The sequence below is a fragment of the Barbatula barbatula genome (genome assembly GCF_947034865.1).
Source record: "Barbatula barbatula genome assembly, chromosome: 18".
Lineage (NCBI taxonomy): Eukaryota > Metazoa > Chordata > Actinopteri > Cypriniformes > Nemacheilidae > Barbatula > Barbatula barbatula.
In genome coordinates, this window is record NC_136781.1 from 10,496,233 (window position 1) to 10,514,190 (window position 17,958).

Consider the following 17,958-nt stretch of genomic DNA (forward strand, 5'->3'; position numbering starts at 1 on the left):
TGTTTCCGGATTTGTCGTTGTGTTTTCTGATTTGTTATTTTGTTTCCGGATTTGTCGTTGTGTTTTCTGATTTGTTATTTTGTTTCCGGATTTGTCGTTGTGTTTTCTGATTTGTTATTTTGTTTCCGGATTTGTCGTTGTGTTTTCTGACTTGTCGTTGTGTTTTCTGATTTGTAATTTTGTTTCCGGAATTGTTGTTGCGCTTTATGGTTTGTTAATGTGTTTTCAGATTTGGTGTTGTGTTTGGCACTTTACGGCTTCCGTATTAATGTGATTAAAATATATTTCTGTGCATTCTGTGCGTTAGCATGGAAAATTGTGTTTAGAAATTTCTACTTTGGTGATAACTAAATACCTGCAAATGGCAATATGTATGTGTTGAGATAACAGATCTGATCAGTTCATAAACCTGCCAGGTGTACTGGGTGGCATTAAAAAAAGGATAATATCCTATGATTTTTTATCAGATTTTCATCATGGGGGTGCTTTTGGCAAGCGTAGGTGAATGCTGGAACATGTGTGAATGGCCCTGCATGTTCAATAATTTGCACCTTCATATGACCTTGTTTATCTATTGCCACAACAGAACAACGAAAACTAAACATACAACCCCATGGGTGGAGACTAGAATGGCCTTCAAAAAGCCGCCTGACTTCCTTCATCCAGCTACATAATAGTGGAAAAACAATGACTTTTTATAGCCCACACACAATAAACAAAGATTTGGGGGTGTAGTGAAGAGCTCTGTTTGTGTGTGGTTTAGACTTTTGCAGACTTGAGTTTTTGCTGAGTAGCGACGGATGGCGGAGTCAAGCATCTGGAAACACATGGAAGAAAATGAGGGCAGTGGGAGGAGAAGAACTGTGAGTGGACAAAACAAGAAACAGAGAAAGGGGGATGATCATATCCATATGGTGGAGCTTGCGCTTTTAACTTCCTGAACAGAGAGAGGGTGACACAGAGGAGAGAGAGAGCTGGGACACCAACAAGGAGAAAAACAACTGGAAGCTTTGCTGATAATCTGAGGCTCTGGAAGTACAAGGAGACAACTTTAGAGACAACATGTGACCATTGTTGAATTACAGTGTGTGTGATTGTGTATGGAATGTGTTCGGCTTTTGCGAAGTTCACCAGTGGGAGGGATGGAATGAAAGAAACAGAAATACTAAAACATCATACTTCATACATCATACTTAAAGAGAAAGACTTGTGGTTCGCTTTAAGCTCCAGTGATGACGTAAGGTCACCTAGAGGATTTCTCTCAGGTTGGTATGTTCATATTCTTTCGCCACCATCTGGAGCTGTGAAGCACTTCCTTTCATTTGGTGTGCTTCATTCTTGCATCTGTATGAAGACTCCCAGGGGACATGAGCGTCATATGCCTCCATTCTGATGTTGCTCAGTCACAACCATTTCTGCGTATTAGATCTGGGCACTAAGGCTTGACTCCTGGCTGTAGTTAACTGCCCTTTAGTGAAGTTTGCAGACATCAGCTGAACTTCAGAGGGGTGTTGCCTTTCCCTTATAAGGCGAAAGCAACCGAGCGGAAAAGTATTTGAATTTGTGGTGGTGTCTTCTCATGCCTGCTCAGTCTGGTTCTTTTGCCATACTCGAAACATCAGAATTTTTATTGCTTTAGAATAGGATCTTTTGTCAGTGGGGCGTGTAGCCTGCATATGAGCCGAGATAGTGCCCTCTGCCATCACAGTCCCATATATTTGTATCATCTGCTTTGGTCTTGCTGTAATGAAAGTTCTCACAAGTGTAGCCAAAAGGAGGCGGTGTCAGAGACTGGTGCTGGATTTACCCTATTTACCCACGCATCCTGAGGAGACCTGCTTTTGAAACTTGTTGAACACATGCTCTTCAGAAGTCAAACACATTAGAGAGTGTAAACAGAGCTGTGCTCATTTTTATGCTCAAAAAAGGTTGTCGGCTTCTAATTTAAGCATGTTTTGGGATCACCGGTGGAGACAACAACATGATGTCATTTTTGAGTGTGTCTTCCTTCCTGACACATTCTCTACACTGACTTGGATCAACCAACCAGACACACGCCAGGGTCCTGCAAAGTAGAAGAAGAATTTCGGACAGTCTTCTGGGATAATTGTTTTATGCATCCAGTCACTATGACAACGGCACCGTGGTATCATCGGGACATCAGCCGTGTACTAGCCGAGGAGCTGCTGGCTCGTGCTGGGAAAGATGGCAGCTTCTTGGTGAGGGACAGCGAATCTGTGCCTGGAGCCTACGCCTTGTGTTTACTGTAAGCTACACATACAACAAATACATATGTTGATTAACAAATCATTATACTGGACATACATTCATGTATTATTGATGTTGTTAAACTGATTCTTGAAAGAACTTGTTATTGAAAGAATTAAAGTTAGTTCCAAAAATAAAAATTCTGTCATCACTCAACAGCAAACAGTGGTGGCACCCATTGACTAATATTGTATGGACACAAAACCAATGCAAGTCAATGGGTGACATTCTTAAACGTATCATCTTTTATGTTCTGCGGATGAAAAAAAGTCATAAAGGTCTGAAATGAGTGGTGGTGAGTAAATGATGTAAATGATGACAGAATTTTCATTTTTGGGTGAACTATCCCCTTAAGTTGTCAATTATTGTCTATTTGCCTCACTTCCTGGCACACAAACATTGCATATTAAATCGCTTTGATACTCTAATTGTCTTTATTTATCATAAATTCTATGGATGAGACATTTTGTGAGACACTGAAAAATAGAAATGCATAAAAAATATGTCCCTGTACCACCTGTGAACGTGCATTTTAGGAACCACTGACCTACCACACTCCTTCATAGATAGGAACCATATCGGTCTTCCCCATCAAGTTTCAGCAAGACAACAACCGGTTCTTAGTGTCAGACTTTATTTAGAATACATTTGAGATCCAGTAAAGGAGACCCAGTCGTGTACATCAGCCCCTCTGGGCCACACTTTGTCATCTTTGTTCATTCTTTAATTCTCCTCTTTTCCCATCTCTGGCCCCTGTATGAGGGAATAAGCATCAGCGACCGCATTGCATTCACTCCATTGCGGCCCACAGCCAGATACATTCCTGAAGGCTGAGCCCTCCAGCTCGCTGCTTGCATTCCCGCTCATTCATTCTCTTTGTTGCTCTGTGTCTGCTTCCTTTCTGCATTATTGTTTTGCACTGTTTTATGTTACCTGGAACCACCAAACTTTCTAAATTGATCTTTTTTGAGTTGTGTTGAATAAATATGAAAGTTTCTGTGGCCAAAAGCAAATCCCGCAATGAGGACATGTGTCTCGAAATCACCATAGAATGTATATGGAAACCACACATTGACCCACTTATTGTGTACCAAAAAGCTGAATATATATTATATTAGACACAAAACAATACAATTTAAGCATTGTTTTTCATCTTGACTGTGTTATTGGCATTGAACAGTTTGTCTGTCTTGTCCTTAGGTTTCAGAGACATGTTCACACATATCGTGTCCTCCCCGATGCAGATGGACTACTGGCTGTGCAGGTGAGTTGCCTATATTAGTTTCCATTAAACAATAGTTAAATATCAATGTTCTTTGCAATACTTATTCAATTACTTTTAAATGATACATTGCTTCTGTGGCGCTGCAGTTAGAGATATTTAAAGAAAGAAAATATAGCCAAAAATATGGATATCAAGTGATGAATTCAATTGGTACATGTAGGGGCGGTTTCCCGGACAGGGAGTAGTTTAAGACAGGATGAGGCCTTGGTTAAATTAGGATTTTTATGTGGTTTTAAAAAAAACATACTTAACAAAAATAATGTACCTCAGTCTTAACCAGTTTTAAGGGTCAATTTTTCTAAATTGAGATTTTTACATCTGAACGCTGAACAAATAAGCTATCAGTTGATGTATGGCTTGTTAGGACAGGACAATATATGGTGGAGATACAACTGGTTTAAACTCTGGAATCTGAGGATGCAAAAAATCTAAATATTGCGAAAATTGCCTTTAAAGTTGTTAATCAGAGACAGTTGCCAAGAAACAGGTTTGTTTTAACACCCTCTGTTGGCTTACCGCTGTAAGGATGTTGTGGAGAGTAGATGCACCTGAAAGCTGGAATTTCAAGCTTTACATAGATACCAAACTTTCAGGGGGTAATTCACAAAGAGCGTGCAGCAGCGAGGAAAGTTTGTACACTCTTTAAGCACAAAATAAAGGTGCTTAAAAGCTTCTTCGCAGCGATGCCACAGATTAGATTAGATAAGAACCCATTTTTGAAGCACCTTTGTTAAGTATGTTTCTGGACATTTTTGTAAGCAATTGTGCTGCAGCCAGTTACAAAAAAAAGTTTTTATATATTTACTGTAGGAACATGATCTTTACTTAATATCCTAACGATTTTTAGCTAAATTTCACTAAAAAAGTTTCCTGTGCTACTTATGACTGGTTTTGTGGTCCAGGGTCACACATTATTTTTAATTTCACATGTAAATTACATGACATTTATCTTGTTGGTTTCACTTCTGTAAAAAAGTGTCTGTATTCTTGTGCATATGCTGCCTTCTAAAGCTGTGGTTCTTCTGGTGCTGCACACTCAAGGTGCTTCAAAAGGTTCTTCAATGCCATAGAAGAACCTTTTTTTGTCTAAATCGTTCCATTAAGAACCTTTAACATCCAAAGAACCTTCCTGTTTCACAAAAGGTTCTTTGTGGAGAAAAAAGATTCTTCAGATTAGAAGGTACAGAAGAAATGGTTCTTTAAAAAACATTTGACTGAATGGTTCTTTGTGGCATCGCTGTGAAGAACCTTTTAAGAACCTTTGTTTTGAAGAGGGCAGGTTTGCTTATAGAAGAATGAATAATAAAATGCAACTGATATAAGTATGCATAGGATAGTAATAAAACAGTATTGTCAATGAAACTGTGCCCTTATTCTCAAAAAAACCACAAACACAGACATGTTAAAAAAACAGATTGCATTATGGTTTCACATGCAAAGTGAGAAACCTGGTTTGTGGTGACCTGGTTTTCCCTATCAGTCATTGTTTGCAGAAAACGAATGATAATATTAATCAGTTTCCGTGCAGGGCAGCCTACTTGTATTAGTTTTAGTCTGTCACTTAATATTAAATGTAAATCTGGGGTCCTAAGGTGAAAGCAGTTGTAGTGGAACTGTTCTGCTGTTCATGCAGCTGCGTGTTTTCAGAATGACCTCAGCGGCACTCGCTGTAAATAATGTTTCATACAGATTCCTCCTGCACCCACGCTCTTCATCCAGTGGGGATGGAATAGATCTGTATGTGTGGAGGTTGAATATGTGTGGCATAAATGTTTCTGTGTCATGCAGTGCTGTATATGTATTGTAATTCTCTTGTACAGCATGTGTGGATGAAGGCTGTTGGTCTCTAACACAAAAACACCCAGTCAATAGGGGCTAAAGTTAAATGTGTACTTCTTGTGTTAGACATACACTGTATATGTTTTCTCAATGCTCTCCTTTTTCTAGTTGTGTGTCCTTTTCATTTAATCGCTTTTCAAGATCTGCGTTATTTGAAGGAAAAACATGCTGTTATTTAAAGATTTTAGGGAAAGTAACTTTGCCAAACTGGTTTCATCGAGCATGCTATGAAAATACAAGATTCCAAAAAAAGAGCGTGGGTTGTTTTATTTGCCGTGATGCTTGATGGTTTGTGTATATGTGTGCCTGTGGGTAACAGGCTGTGGTGACTATTTGCGGGCTGTAGATTTTGGCTGACACTAAAATAAAGGCATCATAAGTAATTGTACCTTTGGTCCATGAAGCGGAAAAACTTAATTTTGGGAGTTACCCTATCTGGACCAACTTCTTGTTGTGGCAAACCCAGCATTCTTTCCCATTTTGTTTAACCTTTTCAGTTTTCGCAAAATATAGAGTCCAAAATTATTTTTAGTCTAGACGTTTAATAGGTTTGTCTGGTTCCTTTTTAGAGTTCCAGATTTTTGTAATGTAATGTTAAGTTAATTCATTCTGGTTCATAGCATTCTGATTTACGCCACATGTTCTTTTCATTGAGATCTGAGTAATACAATTATTTTTACATTCAGTTTTTTTGAAAATTGAGTTGTACATTAGACTCGTTGCGAAAAGTGAAAAGATGTTAGGTGTAACATTAACATCTGCCCACTTTTTCAAGCAAACATTGCTTTCAATAGTCTTTAGATGATCGCTTTCCTGTTACTAAGATGCTTTAGTTATCACTGACTGTAGACAGATATATCTTTTTATGCTTCACTTTAAATAATATTTCTCTTTTTTACAGGCCCCACATGGAGTGCAGGTGAACTGTTTCCGTACTCTCAGTGACTTAGTAGCTGGGTATCAGCACCCTCACAAAGGTCTGGTGGCCCCTTTGGTTTACCCTGTCATACGTGAGACTGACCCCAATGATGAGAGCTCGGGTAAGATGGGACAATAGAAGCCCGATGACTCACAGCTTTAGACAGAACATTCAAACTAAAGTTGTCATTCTGTTTCAGACGGTGAGGATGAGAAGCTGGGTTCAACATTTACAACTTCTCCGCCATGTACAACGTCCCCTATGGGCCAGCCTCCAGCCTCCAGTTTGGTGGCCACTCATTTACTGCTTCAGAGGCTTCAGGACCTCTGCCCAACCAGGTACATTCACACTATGGATCATGGATCACACATATAAACTATGGATCACTAATACGACCAACCACACACAAAACTTAACGCTCTGTACATCTCCATCGATGTGATCATGTTTATTTCTACAGTGTAAGCTGTGAGATCATTCCATTACTGGATGAGTATCTGCATGGCGATGTGTGCACGGATCTGGAGAATGTGAAGAAGGGTGTGTCAGGACTGCAGCACTTTCAGTCTGTCCTCAGCCGCATGTGCGATGGCCTGCACAGGTGATCTGTAACATCACACTTCATTTCCACATCGCTGCTATTGTTCAAAACGAACGAATGATTGCTAATGAAGTGTTTTGTGGGTTTCTTTTATACAGTGAGATTGACCAAACACTGTCCAGTTTGGAGACTTTGGCTAATGTTTTTGATCACCCTATCAGCCACCTCACCTTCTCCACATTGCAGGTATATTGAGGCCTATGCCTGTATTATAAAGCATAGCACCACATCATGTTACTGACAGGAACCAATGGATCATTAATATATGATTTATTATTTACATTTAATAAATTGTGTTAAATACATGTGTTACAAATGTGAGAATTATACATTAAAGCACGAATTTTAAAGTTAGACTTTGAATTTTTATGTCAGTTTCACTATGCACACACATATATTACACTTAGTATGTAGTTTAATTACATCAGAAGTAACTGTAATTGAATAACAGTAATTAATCACTTAGTAACTAGTAACACACAACACTGGACATGAATAATGCTTCAAATAGTGTTGAGGAGATGTGCGTGTTACATTTCTAAATGGTCTGACATACATGTAGGGTACATCGATGTATAACTTTCAGACACATAATGAAGGGGGTATTTTGACATAAAACAACACATCAACCATCCTGAACACCCTAGAAACTGCCTAAAATGCCTTGGTAATCCCCAGAATGCTCTCATATTGTGGAGATGACTTTTGCATGAGAAAACAGCAGCCACATTTACACATGACTTTGCTACATAACCTTTATATATTTTATATTGACCCAGTAAGGCCATGTGAAGGAAAAAACTATGTTTAAGAAGCCAGCTTATTTTTTGGCATGGTAAGACAACTGTAAAAAGATAATAAAACCGTCTCAATAATTTTAGATACGTTTAAAAAGATTTGAGTACTGTATTCTGGAGGATCACATAATCATTTATCATTTTTATGATCAAAAATCTTTGACACTTTTTTATCTCAAAATGAGATTAATCGACAGGGGATTTCATCGACATTTACAGGATAGACGTGTGTTCTCATAATCTCTCATCTGTCATAGAAAACAGAAAAGAGCCCCGAAGAAAACATGGAGAATCTAATTCACAAGCTGACTACCCTTTGTAACCTGCTGTCTTCCCTGGAGAGAAGGGTAAAGACTCACATAAAACTTGTAAACAGTGTGTACACAGAAATTAAATTACTCTTTTGAAAAGACAAGGACTGATGATCACCAATTTTCCTTATGTTTTGGATGCTGGTGTATGTACTGTATGTTTAACTCGCATAGCAAATGTCCCATGATTAGCCATCTTTACATCACCATACTGTATCCACTAGCAAAAACCAAGACATCCCAGGTTGGACAAGCATAGAAATTCACATTGGTTAAAGATGATCTTTTCATCAGGATTATGTACTTATTCACACACAACTATACTCTGCAGGCCCTTGAAGACATATACAGACCAAATGCATTATAGTCTTATCATGTATTCTGTTTTGTAGGTTCTCAAAGCTTTGCAAGAGGCTGTAACAAATCACAACTTATCTTTACAACCAGCCACCCCTCCAGAGGCCGTCACAGTTACAAAAAAACATGCCAGACCAAGTCCTGTGCACAGCTTTCAGGTAGCACATCAGTGCCCATTCTCCAGCTCAACAACGTTTAACAAGTTTTTAGTTAAGTTTTGTTTGTGTTTTGTGTGTCGAGGTGAAGGTGGTCAGATACGGCAGGCAAACAGTGTCAGTAGACGTACATGCAGGAGTGCTGCTGTTTGACAAGAAATCCACCTCATTTGGCATGGAGACTGTCACACACGACAGGAGTGAGTTTACCTTGCGTCATTGACTGCCACTGTTGGGCACACCACTTCTAAACTTCTTAAAATAATTTTGAGTATGCTCTGCTTCCCTTTCTTTTTTTAAATTACAATTTAGAAATTGTTACGCCAGCCTTCCTTAACTTCATCCTGTTAAGTTAAGCTACTTTAATACATATAATTATTTAATATATATTTATTATTTAATATATATAATTACATAGTATATTAAATATCTGATTGTATAATGTAATATAGAGCATTCTTTTTTGCAGAAACAGCTAGGATCTTTTGAATGAATTCATTTATGAATCAATACATATATAATTAAAGGGTGACAGCAGTAAGCTTGTTTCTTTTTATATAAACCACCCAAACAAACCAATTTACAGACTTTACAGTAGTGACCAAAAGTGATATCCGGGGGAATATTTGTACAATATTTGCATTTAGTGCCCCCTCTGGATCAATTAATCTATCAAAAACACTAAACATTTTTAATGGGACAAATTGTTTTCCAAAATGCAATAAAACCAAAATTCGAATTACAAAAAAGGCAAAGCTTATAAGGAATAAAAAAAATTGCTTTTATCATTTGTTGTGGTAGTAGTTTGTAGTTATTCTTCTGGGCTTCAATAATATTTGAACATGTGTTGTGTGTAAAAGCCTCCTTAAATTATTAAAACTGAGCTTTATTTTTCACTCAAAGTATACATAGCAACGTACATCCTTGAAACATCCTTAATATCTTTGAATAAAAAACAACAACATTTATTTTTCAAAGTTTGACTTTTGGCCACGCATGTATAGTAGAGTTTTGCTAACACCATTACTTGATGGAAAATACTAGCTTTTAAAAACTAGCTTTTACAGTAACAAGTTGTCACACGTTTGAGAAAATGTGAGGTTAGGAGCATCATAGGTTTTAGTGTGTTACTTCCCAGCATTGCTGTCTACAGTACAAAATTCAGTGCAAGCTTTATGTCTTAAGTATCCATTGCTATCATAAAAGGCTTCTTTTTTTGTGTAGTCGTGCAGCTGGTAAAGTTTCACAAAAGCCATGCAAAGCTGAAGATGGTTATTGACAGTCATCACAACCCTCCAAGAGAACTGGTATTTGAAAGCATGAAGGTGAGAACTAAGACAAAAATGATGAAAGTAAACTAAGTAAACAGATGTCATTTTAAGGAAGTGCTGATTTGTCGTGCCATAAACGGTCCTACAGAAACGAGAAGCCTTTTGTCGCCTGCTACAGCTTATGAAGGCAACTCACTCAAAACAGTCTGAGCTTGACATCATCTCTGTGTTTGTAGGCACCTGGAACATGGGTAATAATATACAGTCATAAGTCGTAAAGCATGTTAACATGAAAGACATATAAGTCCTAATAATTTTTGTATTTGTATTTTGTTGCAGGGCGCACCCCTCCACCTGCTTCACTGCAGTCCTGGATTACCTGCTGTGGTCTGGGTCTCACCCCGGATGAGTCCATTGCCTCTCTGCCTCATGATATCTATGCAGTAGGCACTCAGGACAACCCACAGGGTGAGAGAGAGTGGGCTGAACACATCAGAGCCACACTCCGGAGTGCAACCAACATTGAATTTAAGCAGGTCTGATATTATAAAATCCCAAATCCTCATGTTTTAATGATTTGTCCTGCATGTTTTACCCCCGATTACAAAAAACAGGCATTAAACTCGAAGCCTACTGCCAACTTGCAACTATGCTACTGTAAGGGCAAGCGACAAAATGCTCTTTACTTTCTACATATGCCTAAATCTGATGCTTTTATATAAGAGGGGCCAACCATTTATAAACTGGAGCCTCACAAGCACTGTTTCCCTTAGTTAAACTTTGCACACGTACGTTTAAAGGAAATACAGAAATGAATAAGTACATGATTACTTGAATGAGGAAATAAATACATATTGGGAAACATAAAACTGAAATGAAATTGCAAAATATGTATGCATTGTGCATAGCAAATGCATAAATCAATTTATATAACAACAATAAATGAAAGAATAAAAATATACAGCATAAATAAATACAGAAAATAATTACATCATAACATTTTTATTAAAAAATAATTCAGTATTACGTTTTATACTACATAATTTGTTTAATCGTATATTTATTTATACATTTTCTTGTAATGACTTTTTTATTATTATTGCAGGTTTGGCGTTTGAGGCACATTGAATGAATGGATTGTGTTTTCTGTGTTTGTACTGAAGGTGGCAGTGCAGTCCCTCTGGAATATCAAACTGGCTGTGTTTGTGAAGCCAGAGCATGAAGGACAGATCAGTCATGTAAACACAGCTTGTGTGAAAACTGGCCTGGGAAACACACTTGGTACACAGTTCTCTCCGTCTCTCCCCCTTAAACGTTTTTTAATATACGTATTTTGAATATTGATGGCCAAGCAAACCAAACCATATGATAATCCTACTCTTTAGACTAGACGATTTAGTTCTGTCTTGGTGGTTACAGGAAACAAGGGAGCTGTAGGAATTTCTCTCCTTTGCAATGGCACCTCAATGGGTTTTGTGAACTGCCATCTGACTTCTGGAAATGATAAAGCACTGAGGTAATCACACACATCTTTAACATCTTTCTGTCATACATTTACACTTATCTTTACTAAGTATAAAGCATCATGTCCTGTGTTATGAGTATGTAAAAGTGTTATTCTCTTACTTAACGCAGGAGGAACCACAACTTTCAAGATATCCTTAAGCTTTTGTCTCTCGGAGAGAAACAGCTCAGCACGTTTGACATCAGCCTTCGATTTAATCATCTGTTTTGGTGTGGAGACCTCAACTACCGCCTGGACCTGGATGTGTTGGTACAGCTTATCTCCGCTTTCATTCTGTCTAGAATTTAGAAGTCTTTTATTTCATTGCACTTTATTATTGAATCTACAGCCATTAAAACATGGCTCCAAAGATACAATTAAACTATGTTTTTTCAAGGCCTTCTGTCCCTAACCGTGGTCTCTTTTTTTACAGGACATATTAAAACATGTATCAAAGAGAGAATTTGAGGAGCTGATGTGTGCAGACCAATTGACTAGAGAGCAGCATAAAAGAAAAGCCTTTTTTAACTTCAGTAAGAACCTTGACTGCTTTTGTTTTCACAGATAGCAGACAGAAACATGAAATCAATGTAGTGATACAACAACCAGACAGAGAATTACACTCTAAAATAAAATCCGTTAAAATAGGGCACTATATACTGTATTAATATGAAGGAATGTTCCGTATTAACTTTTTATAGTTGTTTTACCTGTATTTTACATGTTTCACTGCATTTAATGACATGGTAGCCTTAACTGAAATATCCGTAAAATAAAGGAAAACGTACTGGTAATTTTCTGCCCGTACATTATCCGTTTTTTTACGGATTATTTTTACAGTATACAGTTCCTCCTGGGTGCTGTTAAATATTTATTTCTTGTTTTCTCTGTTAAGAGGAGGAGAAGATTTTGTTTCCTCCCACCTATCGCTATGAACGTGGTTCTAGAGACTGCTATCTGTGGCATAAAAGGTCAAGTGGGGTAAGATTTTCCATTTTCTTTTTCTTTCAGGGATTTCTCAAACCCTTATTTACAACGTACGAGTGACTTGAAGGCCCAATGTGAACTTTTTTGAAGGATCTACTGACAGAAATTGCATGGAATTCACCATGTTGTTTCAGTAGCCCTTATCAAACAAACTGCTCTACAGAGCGCATTTTGTAAAAATGTTATCTCCTTCGGCAAAGAAGCAAAAACGTGATGACATCTTAGCCCTGTGTCAAACGCTGTAGTGCATCGAAAGGGATGGGGAGGGGTGGAGCGAGCTGTTGGTTGTAATTCTTAACCTCACCACTAGATGCCGCTAAATTGCATACACTGGACCTTTAATAGTTGGAATATGTGATGATGAATAAGATTTGAGTTATTAAGCACAAAATAATTAAAGTAACTTGATTTCTGACCTTTCTTCAGGTGCAAGTCAATGGGCCTTCATGGTGTGACAGAGTTTTGTGGAAGTCCTACCCAGAGTCTCACATCACCTGTACATCATATGGAAAGTTCAAACATACATTCTCAGGCACATCCCAATTGCATTAAACTCAAACTATGAAGCTATTTTGTTTTATTTCGTATGACTAATTTTTAAACGATCAAATCATGTTAATCATAAAAATGCATGCATTTCTGTTTACGACTCACAAATGTGGCTTATATAGCAGCCAACTGGATTTTACTGTTGTGTGCATAACAGGTCAAGATACAGTGGTTAAAGGAACTCGTTGGTTTGAACTTCAGCTTGCGGAGAGTTACTCAAACACGGGATTGCTATTTTTGTAGCATTTCGGAATAAAATGTGTGTAGCTGCATTTTACTGCAAGGTTTACTTTGGGTACAATTGTTTTCTCTCCCACCCTAGTCTGTGGTTCACAATAAGAGTCATATCCTGTACTGCTTGAATTTAGCCTCTTCAGTAAAGGCCTTCAACATACTTTATTTCAGTGTATAAAAATGGTCAAAAACATTACTGACAATATAGTACCCTTATAAAACAGTATAGAAAACTTTGTATGTGATAATTTACGTAAATCTATTTAAGATAAAAGCATAAAATAAGAAACAAACAAATGAGGGTAAACTAGTTTCTTTAACCACCTGCTAGCAACTTTTCCCTCACAGTAAAGTCTAATAGTTTCTTTATCTCTGTCAGGTTGCACAGATGACATCTTCACTAGTGAACATTCACCTGTGTTTGCTACTTTTGAAGTAGGAGTGACACCACAGTGCCCCAGAACAGGTACAGACTTTTGAGCTTTCCAGAGATGACCAACAGGACAGCAGTTTAAAGAGTTGTTAGAGTATATTAGGAGTTGCTGACCTTGCAGTTCATTATTCTGTTTCCCTTTGCTACACTTATTGGACTTTTCTTTATTTTAAGGCTAGCTCATAGTAAAAAGTATGGCATTTTTTAGGAAATTGCTTTTAAAAGTGTGTGAACTACTTTATCTCTGAGCTTTAAATATAGACAAAGTCTTTGAAATGAGTCATTGTTTACTGTTTCACTTGGTGTCATGACCGTGTCACAGTCATCTTTTCCATCTCTGTTGATGTAGATTCAGAGGTCAAAGAGAGAGCCAGCATTGAGCTGGAGGCAGTTGAAGCCATAGTGAAAACTTCAAGCAAGGCCAAGTTCTTCATCGAGCTCCATTCACGCTGTCTTGAAGGTATCTTGCGCAGTAATAAAGTACAGCAGCAAGCATTCAATGCCTTTTTGCATTTACTGAAGTTTGAGAAAAAAATGTGACAGTTGTTTTTGTGCCCTCATAATTTTCTCTCTGTGTAGAACTTCGCCGGTCTTCAGAAAATGACTCGCAGCATTGTGAGGTGCCTGGGTTTCTCAAACTTGGCTGGTCTTCCAGACAGTTTCCTAAGGTTGCGATATGCATCATTTGGTTCAGTTTAATAACATGTGAACTATGTTTTATTTCCTTGTGTGAGAACTGAGAACAGAATAGCTAACAGCTGAAAATAATAAGATGTTTGTATTTTAAAATGTATTGTTATGAAAGAATCTTCGTTTCCTTCCTGTTTTCAGCTTCAGACAGTTTTCTCTGATTTAGAGCATCTCCGGGATCAGCACTTGCTATTTTCTGTGAAGTCATGTGATGGCTTTGAGTCATACGGTACAAAGTAAAGCTTATATCACTTTAAAAACATTTCTTTGGAATTTTGGTTCATTGTGTTTTAAATCAACTCAACTAAGTACGTAATACAGTTTATGTGCACAAATCACGTCCTCCTAATTCTGTTTAACCAACAGCCGGTTTAATCAGTGCAGTATTTGTGATATTTCAGGTGAGTGCTGCGTGGCTCTTTGCTCTGAAATGGGAAAATCCTCTGAACTATTTGAGACGTGCTTGACTCACCGAGGAGAAGAGATGGGCTCAATCAGAGGACGAATCAGGGTCTATGTACCACCAGACTGCAGAAGAATCCGGGAAAGGCTCTACGGTGGGTCATCCATGTGGCCTGAGTCTGTTTTCTATCACTTCCTCAAATACTCTCCGGACACTTCTCTCCTTAGATTTCTGTCTGTTTTAGTTCCTCTGTAGCTTTGGCTCTGCTTTTGCTTGGCTTTCTACCACGGCTTCCTCTTTTGGCTCCTTCTGTCTAATCTAGTCCAGATGCATCCTGAGACCTATATTGAAACATGATTCTTAATGGGACAGTTCACCCGCAAATGAAAGTTAACCCCCGAGTTCTGTATCAAATCTATATAAATGTTTTTGTTCTGATGAACGCATTGGACAAATGCTTGAATCATACAGTTCATGGCCATCATTGACTACCATAGTAGGAAAAGAACTGTTTGCTTTTCTATATTCTTCCAAACATCTTCTTTTGTGTTCAACAGAACAAAGACATTTATACAGATGAGATTTGGAACAATTTGAGGATTTTCATTTTTGGATGAATTGTTCCTTTAACGTCTTATTTATTGAAAGCTCAATGAATTTTTCCCTGCCCTGTGGAAAAAACAGCATATGCTGGTTAGGTTGGTTTTGAAGCATGGTAGCTGGCTTGTGCTGGTTTAAGCTGGTCGTTTGCTGATTTAAGGTGGTCATGTGCTGGTTTAAGATGGTCCTGAGCTGGTTTAGGACCAGCTTAAACCAGCCCAGGACCAGCTTAAACCAGCACATGGCCAGCTAAGGACCAGCACCTGACCACCTTAAACCGGCAACCATGCTTCAAAACCTACTTAACCAGCAGGGTGACCATCTGAAACCTAGTAGTTATAACTTTTTCACATTACAGAATGGCTTTGTGTTGAAAAGAACCTGACAAAGGATCCCATGTCTCCTCCATCCAGTGCATTTCCCACACAGTGAGTGAAATATAGTCTCTATATTGGCGATATTTTTATTCACATCGAGTTTTCGCATTTGACCTTAAACTTTCTGACTTGACTTTGCTTCCTTTGCCTACTGTAGAACTCCATCCGTCTCACACACTCCAGTGCCAAACAGCTATACCAATCCTGCTTACTTCATCTTCGAGGGCATGCCTGTGTTGCGGAGGGTTGAAGAGACATCCACAGCCAGAAAAAAATCCCAAGTAGTGTTGGAAAAAGACACTGTGATACAGCTACCTAGAGTAACAGGAGGCCAAAGCCATGGTAAATGGTCTGCTCGGCGGTCCGACTTTACGGAAATCGAGATCCCTGGCTCCCTACTGCCCTACAAACCCTCTTGCGATAGTCAGAGTGAACTGCCATCTCCCGTTTCCTCTTATCAGCTTTTCCCAGGACCAGATGTCTCTCCAAACACAGAGCAGAGACACTACACTTCAAATCCATCTTTACCATTACATTCTTATAAGAACAATATGGATTCAGTCTTATCAGTCAAAAAAGTCCCAAACTCCTACATAAACCATTCGATCTTTTTACAGGACGTGCCACTGAATGAGAAAGTCAGAAAGGATTATCACAAGCTGAACCAGGGTCAGCCCATGCCAATGCAAAATGGACCAAAACCCAAAAAAACCACTAGGGATCCCCTTCATACATCTTTTGTACCCTGGACGGTTGAACAGCCGATGGCGGCAGCAGGCGACAACTCGCTTACAGCTCTTCAAATTGCTAAATCACTAAGTGAGGTGGACTTTCAGCCAGTAGACAGGCAGTACCAATATCATCAAATGTCACCTCGGCAGAGATACCAGGCGTGTGATTACAGTTTAGCTAGTGAGAGAGGCTACGGATGGGAGAAAGAGGTGAGTTGGCTAGTTTTCTGCCGAACATCTGTTGTGTTGCAAATACGGACTCTAGGGTTATAATAGGATATGACAGTAAATGTTGGTGCTTTGATGGAAATGTGCTAGCAGGTGTCAGTCTTGCATGGAGCTCCGGAAACAGTGTGGGAGCTGCTCAGCACCCTGGGTCTTCAACGCTACACTCTGGACCTCAGCCGCAATGGCTGGGACGATCTTGATTATTTCAGGTGAGGCTGGAGCGTTGATCTGTTTTTACAATTCTGACAAATAATGACAAACGTCCTTAGATTTGTGTATTATAACAGTGGATGGTAGTGAAAGATGTGTTTTCTGCTGTTGCCACAGTGGAATTACAGAGGAGGAGCTGCTTGCAGCGGGTGTTACCAACCCATCTCACAGACGAAGAATCTTGGATAACCTGCCTAGGATCTGGGACTAACAGAGAGCCATGTAGACTGTCAGGTTATATTGTGTCCTATTGCGACAACTTTATAAATAACAAGTTCAATGTTTCTCTACTTAATAAATATTTTTTAAAGGTATTGTGTGTAATTTTTTGGAGGATCAATTGACAGAAATGCTAGCTAATATACATAATTATGTCTTCAGAGGTGACCAAACATAATGAAACGTTATGTTTTCGTTGCCTTAGAATTAGCTTTGTAACTCTGTAAAGCAGTTTGTCCATTTAGGGCTACTTTAGAAACAACATGGTGAATTCCATGCAAGGGGACCTGCGATGTGTTTCATAAATATCAGCAAAGAAGGATAAACGTGATGACATCTTAGTCCTGTGTCAGCCACTGAAGCCGTTTGAAGGAGGGGGCTGGAGTGAACCGTTGGTTTCAGTTTGCCGCTAAATTTCTTACCCTGGACCTTCAACTCTTCTTTGCAGTATTTTTAAATAATGTGTATAATGAAATGTACCACAATGAAGACAAATTGAAATAATACTTACAGAATTAAAACAAATGAAATAATTACCTATAGCATTAACAAGTTTTTGATAAACACATGAGATGCTTGCCCGCCTCCTGCTTCTAATTGGTCTAGACCAGTGGTCTCCAACGTGGTGCCCGTGGGCACCTGGTAGCCCGCATGTACTCTGTAAGGTGCCGGCTAAACACAGGGCTCAACAATAATGCTCCAAATCTGTGACTATACCGATCAGCCAAGTGCTACATCATCATGAAAGTTTATTCACAAAAAGGTTGGAGACCCCTGGTCTAGACAGACCTCTTTATGAATCCATGTCCTGAACAAGATTTTTTGTTGAACACCATTTTATTTGCTTCTTATAAAATGATAAAACTATCTTGATCATCCATTACTATACATTACTATCATTATTCAAAACATTGGCGTTAATTGAATTGATCTTATTTTATTGTTATCATTACTTTAGATCATACTGATGGTTTTATTAAGTCACATAGA

General features: G+C 38.5%; 1 protein-coding gene across 2 annotated transcripts; it reads left to right on the forward strand.

Annotated features, from left to right (window-relative positions):
- Window positions 1-939: 939 nt before the first annotated feature.
- On the forward strand, window positions 940-17,485 carry inppl1b (inositol polyphosphate phosphatase-like 1b). 2 transcript variants are annotated; one of them, XM_079480581.1, is made up of 27 exons: window positions 940-2,266; window positions 3,469-3,532; window positions 6,294-6,432; window positions 6,511-6,649; window positions 6,772-6,912; window positions 7,011-7,098; window positions 7,967-8,056; window positions 8,413-8,535; window positions 8,618-8,732; window positions 9,757-9,857; window positions 9,952-10,054; window positions 10,143-10,339; window positions 10,967-11,084; window positions 11,223-11,319; window positions 11,439-11,577; window positions 11,741-11,840; window positions 12,203-12,288; window positions 12,721-12,801; window positions 13,456-13,543; window positions 13,860-13,970; window positions 14,090-14,178; window positions 14,342-14,429; window positions 14,602-14,757; window positions 15,562-15,631; window positions 15,738-16,521; window positions 16,633-16,748; window positions 16,867-17,485. In XM_079480581.1, exons 1-27 carry the CDS (start codon window positions 2,115-2,117, stop codon window positions 16,958-16,960), a joined length of 3,669 nt encoding a protein of 1,222 aa, XP_079336707.1. In that variant the 5' UTR covers window positions 940-2,114; the 3' UTR covers window positions 16,961-17,485. The 2 variants fall into 2 exon arrangements, with proteins under 2 accessions (XP_079336707.1, XP_079336706.1); XM_079480580.1 differs by having other exon boundaries at window positions 16,630-16,748; window positions 16,867-17,074.
- Window positions 17,486-17,958: the final 473 nt, after the last annotated feature.